Raw genomic sequence first — 14,979 nt, 5'->3', positions numbered from 1 at the left:
TTAAATATATCTATATCGTTTTTATTATTTTTTTATTTATTAGTTTTAATTTATTTAGCTTTAGTTATTTTAGTACTTCAAGTTAGTGAGAAATGCTAATATTTTATTTTATTTCAGCAAAAATTTTTTTAAGTAACAATAATGTATTTTTAATGGTTTTAGCTATAATTAGATAGATATAACTATACTAATCCTGACTTCAATGAAAAACACATCCCTGTTCCAAAGTTCTGTTCCAAATCCTAGTGAGCTCCCTACATAGACAGCGGTCTTCTAAGATAGTGTGCTAAAAGTGACTGACTTGAGACACTACATATTTATAAACATCAACTCCAGAGTTTTGAATGGCATAAGAGTTGTTGCAGTGGAGTGAGCACGTATGAATGAAAGCACATGGTTGTGAGTAAATGTAATTTCCCATGATGCCTCTGCACATCAAGAGTGTGTTGAGTTTAGCTTCACACTTTTTTGTTCAAGATTTTCACCCCATCACTGTCTTCATTTACAGTACAAGCTCCATTATATGTTTTTTTCTAATAAATGACACCAGCAATACGTCTAGATTCTGGAACCATCACTAATACAACTAACCCACACACACTCCACTTTTATTACATATACTCTTAAAAATAAAGGGTGTTTTCACAGTGACGCCATAGAAGAACCATTATTTGTTCCCCAAAGAACAAATAATGAGCCTTTTGTGGAATGGAAAGATTCCATGGATGTTCAAGATTCTTCATTGAACCATCAATGCCAATAAAGAACTTAGATTTTTAAGAGTGATTAACGGACATTAAGGATTTGTCATGTTTTTGTGAATATCTGTATTCATTCCACTTCCATCCACCAAACAGGGATGTCAAGCACAAATAATTCCATGAACTTCTGAAGTTATGAAATTAGTTATCAAGAGTAAGACCATAAAGTTAAAGATTTTTAAACACCTGATACCAAAATGCTCTCTTTTTGACAACAAAGAGATCATAAATCATCTTTCAGCTCATGTTGTTTGAGCTGAAAGATGATTTATGATTTCTGATTTATCAGCTATCATGTGACATCACAAAAATAATAAATCATCTTCTAGGCGATTTCTTGTAAACCCATTGCAAATTAGGTCAGTTTTGTATTAATGAGCCCACATCTAGGATATTTAATGAGGGAATTCTTTGATGAACTGATATCCCAGTGCTTTTAGAGTTGTTGTAATGAAAGTCTTATTTAGTGTGATTTAATTACTAGTTTCATTTTAATATGATAGTTATGATAGAGATATCATAATTGGTCTGTATGAAGGTGTGTGTGTGTGTGTGTGAGAGAGAGAGAGAGAGAGAGAGAGAGAGCATCCTTCTCTCTGCTTATAATGTCTGTCTGTTGATCTCTGATTTAGTTGTTTTGATGCTTCAGTTTCTCTGTTTGTATCTTCCTCTGAGCGCACTTTAAAGTCAGCATTAAATCAAAATGAACTCTATTTACTACTTAATACATGTTCCTGCAATTGCAGTTATTAAAGTGGATGGCGCATGATGTTGACTTTAAACTGTTTTTGTCTGACTGGCTATATAGTTATCTATAAAGCATAACTTTAAAGGAATAGTTCACCCAAAAATGAAGATTTGCTGACAATATACTTACTCTTAGGTTATTCAATTTGTAGGTGAGTTTGTTTCTTCATCAGATTTGGAGAAATATAGCATTGCGTCACTTGCTCACCAGTGGATGCTCTGCAGTGAATGGGTGCCGTCAGAATCAGAGTCCAAACAGCTGATAAAAATATCACAATAATCCACAAGTAATCCACACCACTCCAGTCCATCAGTTAACATCTTGTGAAGCAAAAAGAAGCAAATCCATCATTTAGACATTTTTAACCATTGCTTCCGGCCATAATCCATAATATAATGCTTCCTACTCAGATCTGCACAGATTGAGCGCCGTTTACAAGCCAAAACAGTCCGAAAGAGCTCTAAACAATTGTGTGGGTGGATTTTGAAGTGAGAGACAACAGGAGATTGACTTTTTAAAGCATTATTATGGATTATGGACTCCGAAGTAAAAAGTAAAAAAGTTGAAAGTAAAAATGTCTTAATGATGGATTTGTTTCTTGCAAACACGCAGCTTTTGGCTTCTCAAGACATTAACTGATGGACTGGAGTGGTGTGGATTTCTTGTGGATTATTGTGATGTTTTTATCAGCTATTTGCAAGAATAAATTAGATTTTAAATTACATTCAAATTGAAAATGGCTGTTTGAAATTGTAATAATATTTCACAATGTTTCAGTTTTTTTCTGCATTTTTGATCAAATACATGCGGCCTTGGTGAGCAGAAGAGACTTTTTTCAAAAACATAAAAAATCTTACCGACCTCAAACTTTTGTGATTCTCCTCATTACATCCCAGAATTCCCAGCTCCATGTTTGTCTCTGCGTTTCATAATGATATGATAGCAGCACCAAGACATTGCTTATTGTTTTCTGGGGTTTAGTAGCAAACATCTCATAACAGCTCCATGAAACACACCAAAAATTCAATATTAACAGGTTTTTTCTCTTTCTTTCTTCAGGTGCAGTCACGATGCAGCAGCAAAGAAAACATCTTACGAGCAAGTATGTTTCTTCATGAAATTACTTTTCTTGTGTTTGACTTGCGTATGATTATGAAATATCTATGTCTCCGAGTGCTTTTCCAATCTCTGTCTATATGACTTTTCAGTTTGGTCACTTGTATCACAAAACAGAATTTAACAGAATAAAGTCTGGTGCATATTTTTTCTTCATGTGTGAACTAGGGCTGGGCGATATATCGAATATTAGCGATAATATCGCAATAATTTTGACGACGATATCAAATTAGAAAATTTCGTGAATATCGAATATTTCAAATTCAAGCATACTTTCCCAAAAGAACGCGCCGAACGTCCAAAAAAGGAGACTGATAACATGTTATTGCGGACTGCTCTACACGCCTCTACTACGCGAGCTTTCATGAGTGCGGTTGCCAGATATCAATAGTTCAAATCCCTGAATCAGAGTTTCGCTGTTAAATTCATACATTTTCTTCCCAGTGTTTTGCTCGTTTTAAGCAATCTGGCAACCATGCACACACACTCGCTCCTCATTGCGGAAGCGCCGCATCCGATGATCTGAAAACACCAACAAACAAGCTGGAGTTTAGCGACCTAAATGAAAGTGTCACTCAACCAGTCTGTGTTCTGTCATGAGATCTCGAATATATTGTTTGCGATTGTGATGGCTGAATAAATGCACTTACTCAACCGCTGTTGTTTGAATAGAGAACTATGGCAATTTGGAATTACTATTAGGAATTTCACTGTTATAATATTTTTCATTTGTTTCACCAGTTTTCATAATATAGACAGAGAGAGTGCATAAGTCTTTGGTATTAATTTATATATATATACAAGAAATACCTATGTTTTCCAGCAACTAGCTTCCCATCTGAGAGGGTTTTTAGTGCCAGTGGGAACGTAGTTGCATGCCACAGAGCTTCTCTTAAACCAGAGACAGTTGACACTGACAGACTTGTGTTCTTAGCTAAAAACTTGTAAAAAATACAAGTTGCACAGTGTAAATTGTGAATTGCATGCACCAAAAAAGTTGACAGAACGCACTTTCTGTACTTGTTTTGCACTACTTCAGTTACATATACATGTGTTCATTTAATAAAAAGCAGTAAGTGATCACTTGGTCTAGATTTTTTTTTAACTGCTTAAATTTGCACTAAACATTTTGTATTTACTTTGTAACAATAACTTCTGTCTAAATTGTTTTTGTTGTTTTTTTTAATGGGGGCAAAAGAAATTCATGGGTTTTTTTATTACTTTAAAGCAAATGCAAACATATCGAGATATATATTGACTATCGTAAAAACTTGACAATATCGAGATATAATTTTTTTATATATATATATATATATATCGCCCAGCCCTAGTGTGAACAAATTTCTAGAATGCGACTAAACAAATCAAGAGAAGCCAGCATCTAAACTCCACTAAATTCATGTTTTTTACTGATTTATTTTTATTTTACTTTAGGGGATAAATATTCAGCACAGTGGAAACAAAGCAAAATAAAACAATTCTCTGCACTAAATGTAAATATTAGTTAATAGAAATAGTATTTGCACCTCAGTGTATTTTAGTTTTTTTTTTTTTTAAACAGTATGCAATAATAATATCATATTCAGTGCAGGATTGTTATAGTTAACTAAAACTATAAAAATGTTACTTGGAATATATTAAATGTTAACTGAAATAAAATAAATACAATTATTTTATAATAATAAAAACTATTTATACATATTTTTAAAAAACTATTAAAAATAACACACAACTAAACAAAACAAAAATGAAAACAGAAAATATAAAAATATAAAATATATAAAAATATTGATCCTTTTAACAAATTCACTGTATATAGTTATATTTATTAAAAAGACAAGCTATTTAAAAAGATAGATTAAATAGACACGCTGTAAATATTATGTAAAAGAAACGTCAATAAGTTTCTGTATTTTCTGTGATATTTATTATCATAAAATTATATGACAAAATACAGCCTCTTTATATATTGGCATCTCTAGATATCAGCATCAGACACAAGACAAACCCACATCAGTTGAGCTTTATATATGAAGTGTATGTATGTGTAAGTGTATTTATGTACTGTATATATGAAGTGTTGAGGGTTGGTTTTGTGTGTGTGTGTGTGGGTGTGTGTGTGTGTGTGTGTGTGTGTGTGTGTGTGTGTGTGTGTGTGTGTGTGTGTGTGTGTGTGTGTGTGTGTGTGTGTAGGTCATAGTGTCATAGTATGGATGGATGGATGGGTGGATGGATGGATGGATGGATGGATGGGTGGATGGATGGATGGATGGATGGATGGGTGGATGGATGGATGGATGGATGGATGGGTGGATGGATGGATGGATGGATGGATGGGTGGATGGATGGATGGATGGATGGATGGGTGGATGGATGGATGGATGGATGGATGGGTGGATGGATGGATGGATGGATGGATGGGTGGATGGATGGATGGATGGATGGATGGGTGGATGGATGGATGGATGGATGGATGGGTGGATGGATGGATGGATGGATGGATGGGTGGATGGATGGATGGATGGATGGATGGGTGGATGGATGGATGGATGGATGGATGGGTGGATGGATGGATGGATGGATGGATGGGTGGATGGATGGATGGATGGATGGATGGGTGGATGGATGGATGGATGGATGGATGGGTGGATGGATGGATGGATGGATGGATGGGTGGATGGATGGATGGATGGATGGATGGGTGGATGGATGGATGGATGGATGGATGGATGGATGGATGGATGGATGGATGGATGGATGGATGGATGGATGGATGGGAAACAATTTAGAATAACTTAAGTATAGTTTACAATATTAGCTGATAGAGAATTTCATGTGTAGAAAATTGTAAGTCAAATAGAAATTGTGATTCATAATCGAATCGAATAAGGAAAATACTTTTTTTGACATTTTACAATCTACAGCCTAGCCACTCTCTGCTCCTTTCCACCCCCAGACCCATGATGTCCCCTCGCGTTTAGATGATTTCCAAAACGGATTCTGGGAGGACGACTTGTCTGAACAGCATTAGTCAAATCCAAGAGACATGGCAGGAGGAAGCTGCCTTTTTTAACTCGTCGAGAAAAAATCTTGTTGCTTTATTTACTTCTCCCTCAGTCAGGGTGAACAAAGAGATTATTCTACCAGGGACTGAATAACTTAATCCTCTTTCCTCCCTCCGGCAGGAAGTCGGGCAGTGACAGACAGATTAACACAGATGATGTTTGCAAACCCACCCATTTGAAAATGTAATTGCTGGTGGCATATTGAACAGTCTGCTTAAGCACTTAAGTTCATATGAGACCAGTGAAACAGAAGTGACACTAACATGATCGTGTGTGTGTGGGTGGGTGTGTGTGTAGGTCATAGTGCGGTGGACATCACCAAAGTGGCTCGGAGACACCGTATGTCTCCATTCCCTCTCACCTCTATGGATAAAGCCTTCATCACTGTGCTGGAGATGACCGCAGTTCTGGGCACTGAGATCATTAACTACAGAGGTACAAACACATTCTGCTTTGACTGTTTACCTTTCCTTCTGTCTTTCTTTTAATGATTTATTCCTTTTAAAGCATATTTTTGGATTCTGGAAGTGAATCCCAGTGTGTGAGATGTAGATCATATCAGTGTGATATGTGTGTTAATCTGCTGTGATATTGATCCTTCTGTAATCTGATGATAGCTTCTTATCTTCAAACCATGTGTGTGTGTGTGTGTGTGTGTGTGTGTGTGTGTGTGTGTGCAGTTCCAGAGGAACATTTTATATCTCATTTATGTTTGGATAGAATAGGAAGAATAAATGCAGAGCATCAACTTCATCTTAGATGTATCTGCTAAAATTCCACATGATAAATAAAAATAGAAAAATAAAACTGAAGCTTATTTCTGCCACAAAAAAAAACATAATTGTGACTTTTTAATCACACAATTCAGTTTTTTTTCTCGCAATTGATAAATTAATAAACTCTGTATCTGTGTAAGAAAAAAGTCTGAATCGTAAAAAATAAGCCACAATTAGCTTTTTTTCCATAGAAGAAAAAACAGGCTTGCAAGATGTAAACACTGACTTTTGAGGGGGGAAAAGACAGAATTGCAAGATGTAAATTTATAATTATGAGGGAAAAAATAAGAATTTTAAGTTTATAACTGTCAGTTCTGTCATGACAACTCTCGGAGGGATTGGCATGGTAATGTACATGACAATGTTAATGTATTTGGTCTTGGCGGAATAGATCTGCTACACTGCTGCTGCTGCGGCAGAACAAGTAGAGAGACTTGCTATACTGCCAATACATCTACAACATGCTGCTGTGAGCATGTAAGAAATACTGCTGCTGCAAATATAACATACATGAAATAACCCCCATATAGCATACATGAATCACCTCGTAGCAGATCTGTACAGGTGGAGCTGGGGAAGGTGGAGGGTTTCTGAAACAAGCTGCAACTGCTACGGCAAGCACTGGTCATATATTTGAATGTTGAGTAGCAAACTCATTGGCTACCGATACAGGAGAGAACTTCTCGGTTACGTATGTAACCCTCGTTCCCTGAAGGAGGGAACGGAGACGTCACGTCGGAGGACCGACGAAATTGGGATCTCGCTTAGAGGGACCAATCTACTTCGAGTGTAAACTAAACGAGCCAATGCACATTGGCATGCGAGAATTAGTTATGCTGAAGAGTAAACTTCAGTATTTTGCATTAATTGCATATTTATGAGCTCATGAGTATTTACTGACAGTCTATAAACACATTTGTCTGATGTAGGCCACGTTAAGGAAGATATCTGGCTCTTCAAAACATTATGAAGATCTTAACAGTCAGTTGCTGTAAAATCAATACTGACCCTATTTTAGTTTCTTCATACCCATTTCTGAATCTATAGTGAATGTTAATTCTTTCAGTCCCAGCAATTTACCAAAAGATATCTCTTATACACACTCTGTCCTGCATACAGTTTGCATATTAACAGTTGTATGCAAAACAATACACAGCATGCAACAGTAACTTCAACTAATAACTAACAATAACTTAATAACTTCAGGCATTTCAAACAAGCTTCGATTTGACGGTTACACTTTATTTTGATAGTCCACTTTAGACATTCTACTAACTATAAGTAACTATGCAACTACATGTCAACTAATTTTCATTAATTTGCAACTACATGTCTACTAATTCTCAGAGTAGACTGTTAGGTTAGGTGTAGGGTTAGTAAAATAAGTTGACGTACTTGCAAAGTTTCTCGTAGTCAGTATGTTGTGGACCCATCAAAATAAAGTGTTAGACAATATTAAGCAGACAGTCTACTAATACTCTGATGACTGCTAGTTGACATGGAGTTGCAAAGTTACTTACTGTTAGGAGAATGTCTAAAGTGGACTATCAAAATAAAGTGTTACCATTTAAACTTATCTGGTCTTTAATAATATTCTAAAAACATTAACACGGAAACATTATACATTATTTGTGTAGCATTTTTTTCTTCTGTAGCTTTCGTCTAACATGTTTTTTAAAACGTTACACTGTTTGTTTCATAACTTTCAGAGAACATTCAAAAGTAACATATCCTTAATATACTGTTTGCAAAATATTTCAAATGGATTCAAAGTTAACGTTACTACTTAGTACTTGTTTGAAAACGTTCAGAGAACATTAAAGAGTTACGTTCCAATAATGTTTGCAAAATTATTCAAATTGGAAAATTCCTTTAATGCTTTTTTTAATGTTACTGTTTGCTGCTTGTTTCAAAATGTTCAAAGAACATTCCAAACTAACGTCCGTATTATGTCCGCAAAAGGGAAAATGAAATTTTCCCTTAATTTTTTAGCTAACATTTTGAAAACATTTTTTTTTTTTTAACTATCCATTTTGAACATTCAAAATAACGTTTTAACGTGTCTAAGAATGTTATCAAAACATTCTTTGACCTTTCCCTTAAAGGGGTCCTATTATGCTTTTTCACTTTTTCAACTTTAGTTAGTCTGTAATGTTGCTGTTTGAGCATAAAAAAAGATCTGCAAAGTTACAAAGCTCAAAGTCCACTTCAAAAGGAGATAATTTATTTAACAGAAATCACTTTTCAAAAACTACAACGAACGACTCGTTTGGACTACAACGCATATTTTCCGGGATTTGTGATATCACAAAGATCGACGAATGGGACGAGACCTGGCTGAGCTGCACTAGAGAAGGCAATGAGTGTTATCACTAAGACGGAGTCACGCTAGCTTTCCCAAGGCAGACGAACTTAGAGTGGTTACAATAATCCGGGTTTAAATCGCCTCAAATTGATTTGATTTTGACGCAATATTTACACTGAAGCTGTATTCAGCTATGGTAAGGGCATGACATTTCCTGACCAGGCGCAGAGTGCTGCCAAACACAACACACACTGGCCCAGCTAACCAATCACAGCACATACTGGCCCAGCTGACCAGTCACAGCACATTTCGTATTTCAGAAGGCGGGCCTTCATTTGATACAGGAACTATTCGAGCCGTTCGTGCCAGACTGGGGAGGTGTTGTAATAATGTAAAATATACCAAAAGATATCTCTTATACACACTCTGTCCTGCATACAGTTTGCATATTAACAGTTGTATGCAAAACAATACACAGCATGCAACAGTAACTTCAACTAATAACTAACAATAACTTAATAACTTCAGGCATTTCAAACAAGCTTCGATTTGACGGTTACACTTTATTTTGATAGTCCACTTTAGACATTCTACTAACTATAAGTAACTATGCAACTACATGTCAACTAATTTTCATTAATTTGCAACTACATGTCTACTAATTCTCAGAGTAGACTGTTACGTTAGGTGTAGGGTTAGTAGAATAAGTTGACGTACTTGCAAAGTTTCTCGTAGTCAGTATGTTGTGGACCCATCAAAATAAAGTGTTAGACGATATTAAGCAGACAGTCTACTAATACTCTGATGACTGCTAGTTGACATGGAGTTGCAAAGTTACTTACTGTTAGGAGAACGTCTAAAGTGGACTATCAAAATAAAGTGTTACCATTTAAACTTATCTGGTCTTTAATAATATTCTAAAAACATTAACACAGAAACATTATTTATACATTATTTGTGTAGCATTTTTTTCTTCTGTAGCTTTCGTCTAACATGTTTTTTAAAACATTACACTGTTTGTTTCATAACTTTCAGAGAACATTCAAAAGTAACATATCCTTAATATACTGTTTGCAAAATATTTCAAATGGATTCAAAGTTAACGTTACTACTTAGTACTTGTTTGAAAACGTTCAGAGAGCATTAAAGAGTTACGTTCCAATAATGTTTGCAAAATTATTCAAATTGGAAAATTCCTTTAATGCTTTTTTTAATGTTACTGTTTGCTGCTTGTTTCAAAATGTTCAAAGAACATTCCAAACTAACGTCCGTATTATGTCCGCAAAATGGAAAATGAAATATTCCCTTAATGTTTTAGCTAACATTTTGAAAACATTTTTTTTTTTTTAACTATCCATTTTGAACATTCAAAATAACGTTTTAACGTGTCTAAGAATGTTATCAAAACATTCTTTGACCTTTCCCTTAAAGGGGTCCTATTATGCTTTTTCACTTTTTCAACTTTAGTTAGTCTGTAATGTTGCTGTTTGAGCATAAAAAAAGATCTGCAAAGTTACAAAGCTCAAAGTCCACTTCAAAAGGAGATAATTTATTTAACAGAAATCACTTTTCAAAAACTACAACGAACGACTCGTTTGGACTACAACGCATATTTTCCGGGATTTGTGATATCACAAAGATCGACGAATGGGACGAGACCTGGCTGAGCTGCACTAGAGAAGGCAATGAGTGTTATCACTAAGACGGAGTCACGCTAGCTTTCCCAAGGCAGACGAACTTAGAGTGGTTACAATAATCCGGGTTTAAATCGCCTCAAATTGATTTGATTTTGACGCAATATTTACACTGAAGCTGTATTCAGCTATGGTAAGGGCATGACATTTCCTGACCAGGCGCAGAGTGCTGCCAAACACAACACACACTGGCCCAGCTAACCAATCACAGCACATACTGGCCCAGCTGACCAGTCACAGCACATTTCGTATTTCAGAAGGCGGGCCTTCATTTGATACAGGAACTATTCGAGCCGTTCGTGCCAGACTGGGGAGGTGTTGTAATAATGTAAAATATGTGAAACATAATGTGTTTTTCGAACAACCTAGTATGAGAGCCTGTTCTAGTACACCCCCAAAACAAAATCAAGACTTTGTAAAAGAGCATAATAGGACCCCTTTAATGTTTTAGGTAACGTTATTTGTTTCAAAACATTCAGAGAACATTCCCATAATGTTTGTAGAATGTTTAAAATGGAACGTTCCCTTAATATTTTGGCTAACATTTTGAAAACATTTTTGAATGTTGCGAGAACATTCAAAATAATATTTTAACATGTCCATGACCTAATGGGAACGTTATCAAAACATTCTTAGAATGTTCCCTTAATGTTTTAGCTAAAGTTCATTACTTACTTCAAAACATTCAGAGAACATTCAAAAGTAACGTTTCCTTAATGTTTGCAGAATGATTAAAATCGAACATTCTCTTAATATAAAAAAAAAAAAGACATTTTGAACATTCCGAGAACATCTGGAACCTTTATTGTGTCTGTAACTTAATGGGAATGGTATCAAAACGTTATTGGAATATATTTTGTTAGCTGGGAAACAGTAGCATGCTACAGTGTTGTCTCTGTGTCCTGACAGCGGCTGATGGTCCTGGTGACAGATTTATTATCGGCGAGTCTCAGGCTGGAGAGCAGGTGAGAAAAGAAAAGATATCGTTTGAGAAATCCCCCTTCAGATGTGAGGAAAATGATCCATATGGACTGCTGTAACGTGTGTTTCCAGCCCACACACACCGTGATGCCGGGTCAGGTGATGCGGGTGACGACAGGCGCTCCTATTCCATGCGGGGCCGACGCTGTGGTTCAAGTAGAAGACACTGAACTCCTGCGAGAGTCTGAAGACGTGAGTTATAGCCTGCTGATTCTTCAGTAAAACATAATCATACATTATTAAATCATTTTCATTTATTCATAAGCGCTATCATTCGAAAGTCTGGGGGCGGTAAGTTTTTTTTTATGTAGCCTATTTGAAAGTTTCTTTTGCTGATCAAAGCTGCATTTATTTGATCGAAAATACAGTAAAAAATGTGAAATATTAATTATTTTTTTTAATTTAAAGCTGTTTTCTATTTAAATATATGGTCAAATGTAATTTATTCCTGTGATCAAAGCTGAATTTTCAGCATCATTACTCCAGTCTTCAGTGTCACGCAATCCTTCATTTGCTGCTCGAGAAACATTTCTGATTATTATCAATGTTGAAAACAGTTGTGCTGCTCAATATTTTTGTGGAAACTGTGATGCATTTTATTTTTCAGGATTCTTTGATGAATAGAAAGTTCAAAACAACAACATTTGTTTCAAATAGAAATCTTTTGTAACATTATAAATGTCTTTAGTGTCACTCAATTTAATGCACCCTTGATAGATAAAAGTATTAATTTATTTCATAAAAATCTTAACTACCCCACATTTTGAGAACTGTAACTGAGTGAAATAAATCTTTATTTCCTAAGGTTTATTGTGGTCATTTAAAGTTATGAATGCCTATAATAACATTTATATTTTTAAATAGTATATTGTATTTACATATAAAATAAATGTTGAATAATAAATATATTTACTATATATTTGTATTATTTATTTATGTATATATAATTATAATATAAGTATACAAAATTGCTGAAATGGAATAAACTTATTTTATCAAATGTTTAGTCAAATTCTACCAAAAGTATTTGAAAAGTGTGAGGAAATTAATTGGTAGCTACTGTTATGCACTGGTCATGATAATCTGAAAATAGTTCACTCTGTCTGGCTGTCAGTTATTATCTGTCTGTTCGTTTCTCAGGGCACAGAAGAGCTTGAGGTGCGGATTCTGGTTCAGGCTCGTCCAGGTCAAGACATCAGGTGAGCGTCTGTGAGCGTATCTCAGCGTGACTGTGTGAGTCTCAGATGCGTCTGAGGGGGTCTGTCCCGTGTTCTGCTTCTGCAGGCCCATCGGTCACGACATTAAGCGTGGTGAATGCGTGCTGGCCAAAGGCACTCACATGGGCCCGTCTGAGATCGGCCTGCTGGCCACGGTGGGCGTCACAGAGGTGGAAGTGCAGAGGTTTCCAGTCGTGGCTGTGATGTCTACAGGCAACGAGGTGCCACTACAACACACACTGCTCTTTAGAGCTCCACTGTTTCTTCTAGACTGCAATTAGATCTAATGGGGAGCCTCCAGCTTTCTCACGCTGGATTTTTGTCTTGTTTCCAGTGCAAATATCTAAACATTCTTAAATATAGATATATTTACCTGAGAAGGTTAACATGTTAAGTCTGAAAATGTTATCAAAATTAAGTGAGTTTATTATTAAAACAAGAAAAATATCGGTCCATGGGGTCCGAAAAATAATCTTGTTTTCCCGTTTAATTTTTCTTACCGCACTGACAGATTTTTTCTTCTTCTTGTTTTAAGCAGAAACTCCCTAATTTTGGGAGATTTTTTTGGAAAATAATATTTTGGTGAATTAGAAGTCGACTCATTCCACATCAAGAAAACAGTGGACCATTAAACTCATTTTTCTCTCTTCTGTTTTATAGTTCTGGTTTTGTAAAAGAAAGATGATGTTTGTAATGTTATGTATACAGTACATATTTTGTTTCACAAATTATATCTGAAAATAAACCTATAAAAAAGAAAACAATATTTAATATCTAATAGATCTAATAGGAATAATACACTGCAAAAAGTGATTTTCTTAGTCAGTATTTTTTGTCTTTTTATCCGGTACAATTATCTAAACATTCTTAAATCAAGATACATTTGAGAAGCAAAGTGGTTTAAAATATTACGTTTTGTTTTCTGAAAAATGTATCAAAGTTAACTGAGCTTTTGCTTTAGAAAAAGAAAAAATATCTGCCAAATAGGATTAGAAAAATAAAAGAAAGCAAAAGGAAAAACAAGATTATTTTTCGGACCCCTTTTGTTTTGTTTTAAGCAAAAACCCACTTAATTTTGCTAAATTTTTCAGAACACAAGACTTGTCACTTTTTGTATCTTAATTTAAGAATATCTCGATTTTTCTACTGGAAAACAAGTCAAAATTACTAAGAAAATAATTTGCGGATGCTTTTTTTTCTCTTTATCTCTCCCACATGTGTCTCCTTTAGAGTTTCAGAAGAGATCTCAACAATGTCTCAAAATGCAGAAAGTCAGAAATCTCAACATCAACTCCAACATTTCTCATTAAGTTTCCCCAAGATCAGATGATGACGTTTATAGCACTACACTCTCACTGACTCATTTGTGTCTGTTTTTATTTCTCCTAAATTGATATATCAGTTAAACGTCTCTGAGAACTCCATTAAATGGTAATTCACTACTGGCAGGATGGGCTTTAAATAAAACTTTTTTTTTTTAATCAGTGCTATATGACTAGAGAAAACAGAGAATGAGGCTGTGCTGTTCCCTTTTGCCAAAATGATGGGAAAGCTTCAACACCCATAATGCACTGATGGGTGACTGTTTGTGAGCAGGCATTAAAAACTATACAAGTTCAATCTGTAGTTTTCACAAAAACCTGGAAGCTGTCAGAAGTTTGCTGGATCATCCGGTGGACTTTTGCTGACATGTTAGTGACATTGTACCAAAGCAGTGCTTAAAGTTACTCTTTAAGTCTTATAAGAAATTCCTGAGCAGCAAGCTGTTGCAGCTTGTATTTCTTGTATATGTATGTATATGTGTATGTATATTTCAGCTGCTGAACCCAGAGGACGATTTACACCCCGGTAAGATCAGAGACTCGAACCGCTCGACACTGCTGGCCACCATACAGGAGCACGGATACCCCACCATCAACCTGGGCATCGTGGGAGACAAGTGAGCAGCTTTCAGCCTTTAGACAGAAATATGAGTAATTGTGTGTCAAATTTAGACTACATAAAAACGGGAAAAAAACTTTCTTTTTTGCCAGTCTTGAGTCTGTAAGGTAAAAATAATATAATAAGATAACCTTGTTTGAAATGGGTTTGGCTAAAATAAAATTTTGGTTTTGTCTATACTACTAGGTACTTATACTATATTGACTATATTGACATTTATTAAAATTTCATATTAATAAATGTTTTTGTCATATGTAGTTATAGTTTTTTGTTTTGCTTTGCTTTGCTTTGCTTTGTTATGTTTTGTTTTGTTTTGTTTTGTTTTGTTTTGTTTTGTTGTTTTGTTTTGTTTTGTTTTGTGTTTTGTTTTGTTTT

General features: G+C 35.2%; 1 protein-coding gene across 1 annotated transcript in view; it reads left to right on the top strand.

The window, feature by feature from the left end:
• The window catches only part of LOC107568210 (gephyrin-like), an 83,686-nt gene that overhangs the window by 64,099 nt on the left and 4,608 nt on the right, over nucleotides 1-14,979 (top strand). The window contains exons 9-17 of the mRNA XM_016254138.1: nucleotides 2,569-2,611; nucleotides 5,988-6,125; nucleotides 6,198-6,217; nucleotides 11,329-11,430; nucleotides 11,519-11,638; nucleotides 12,587-12,645; nucleotides 12,731-12,884; nucleotides 14,481-14,602; nucleotides 14,697-14,706. Of these exons, the coding sequence (XP_016109624.1) occupies nucleotides 2,569-2,611; nucleotides 5,988-6,125; nucleotides 6,198-6,217; nucleotides 11,329-11,430; nucleotides 11,519-11,638; nucleotides 12,587-12,645; nucleotides 12,731-12,884; nucleotides 14,481-14,602; nucleotides 14,697-14,706 (768 nt within the window). The remainder of the gene's footprint in view (nucleotides 1-2,568; nucleotides 2,612-5,987; nucleotides 6,126-6,197; nucleotides 6,218-11,328; nucleotides 11,431-11,518; nucleotides 11,639-12,586; nucleotides 12,646-12,730; nucleotides 12,885-14,480; nucleotides 14,603-14,696; nucleotides 14,707-14,979) is intronic.

Source organism: Sinocyclocheilus grahami, unplaced genomic scaffold (genome assembly GCF_001515645.1).
Source record: "Sinocyclocheilus grahami isolate Dianchi unplaced genomic scaffold, SAMN03320097.WGS_v1.1 scaffold1225.1, whole genome shotgun sequence".
Lineage (NCBI taxonomy): Eukaryota > Metazoa > Chordata > Actinopteri > Cypriniformes > Cyprinidae > Sinocyclocheilus > Sinocyclocheilus grahami.
This window is presented reverse-complemented; position numbering and strand designations above follow the sequence as displayed.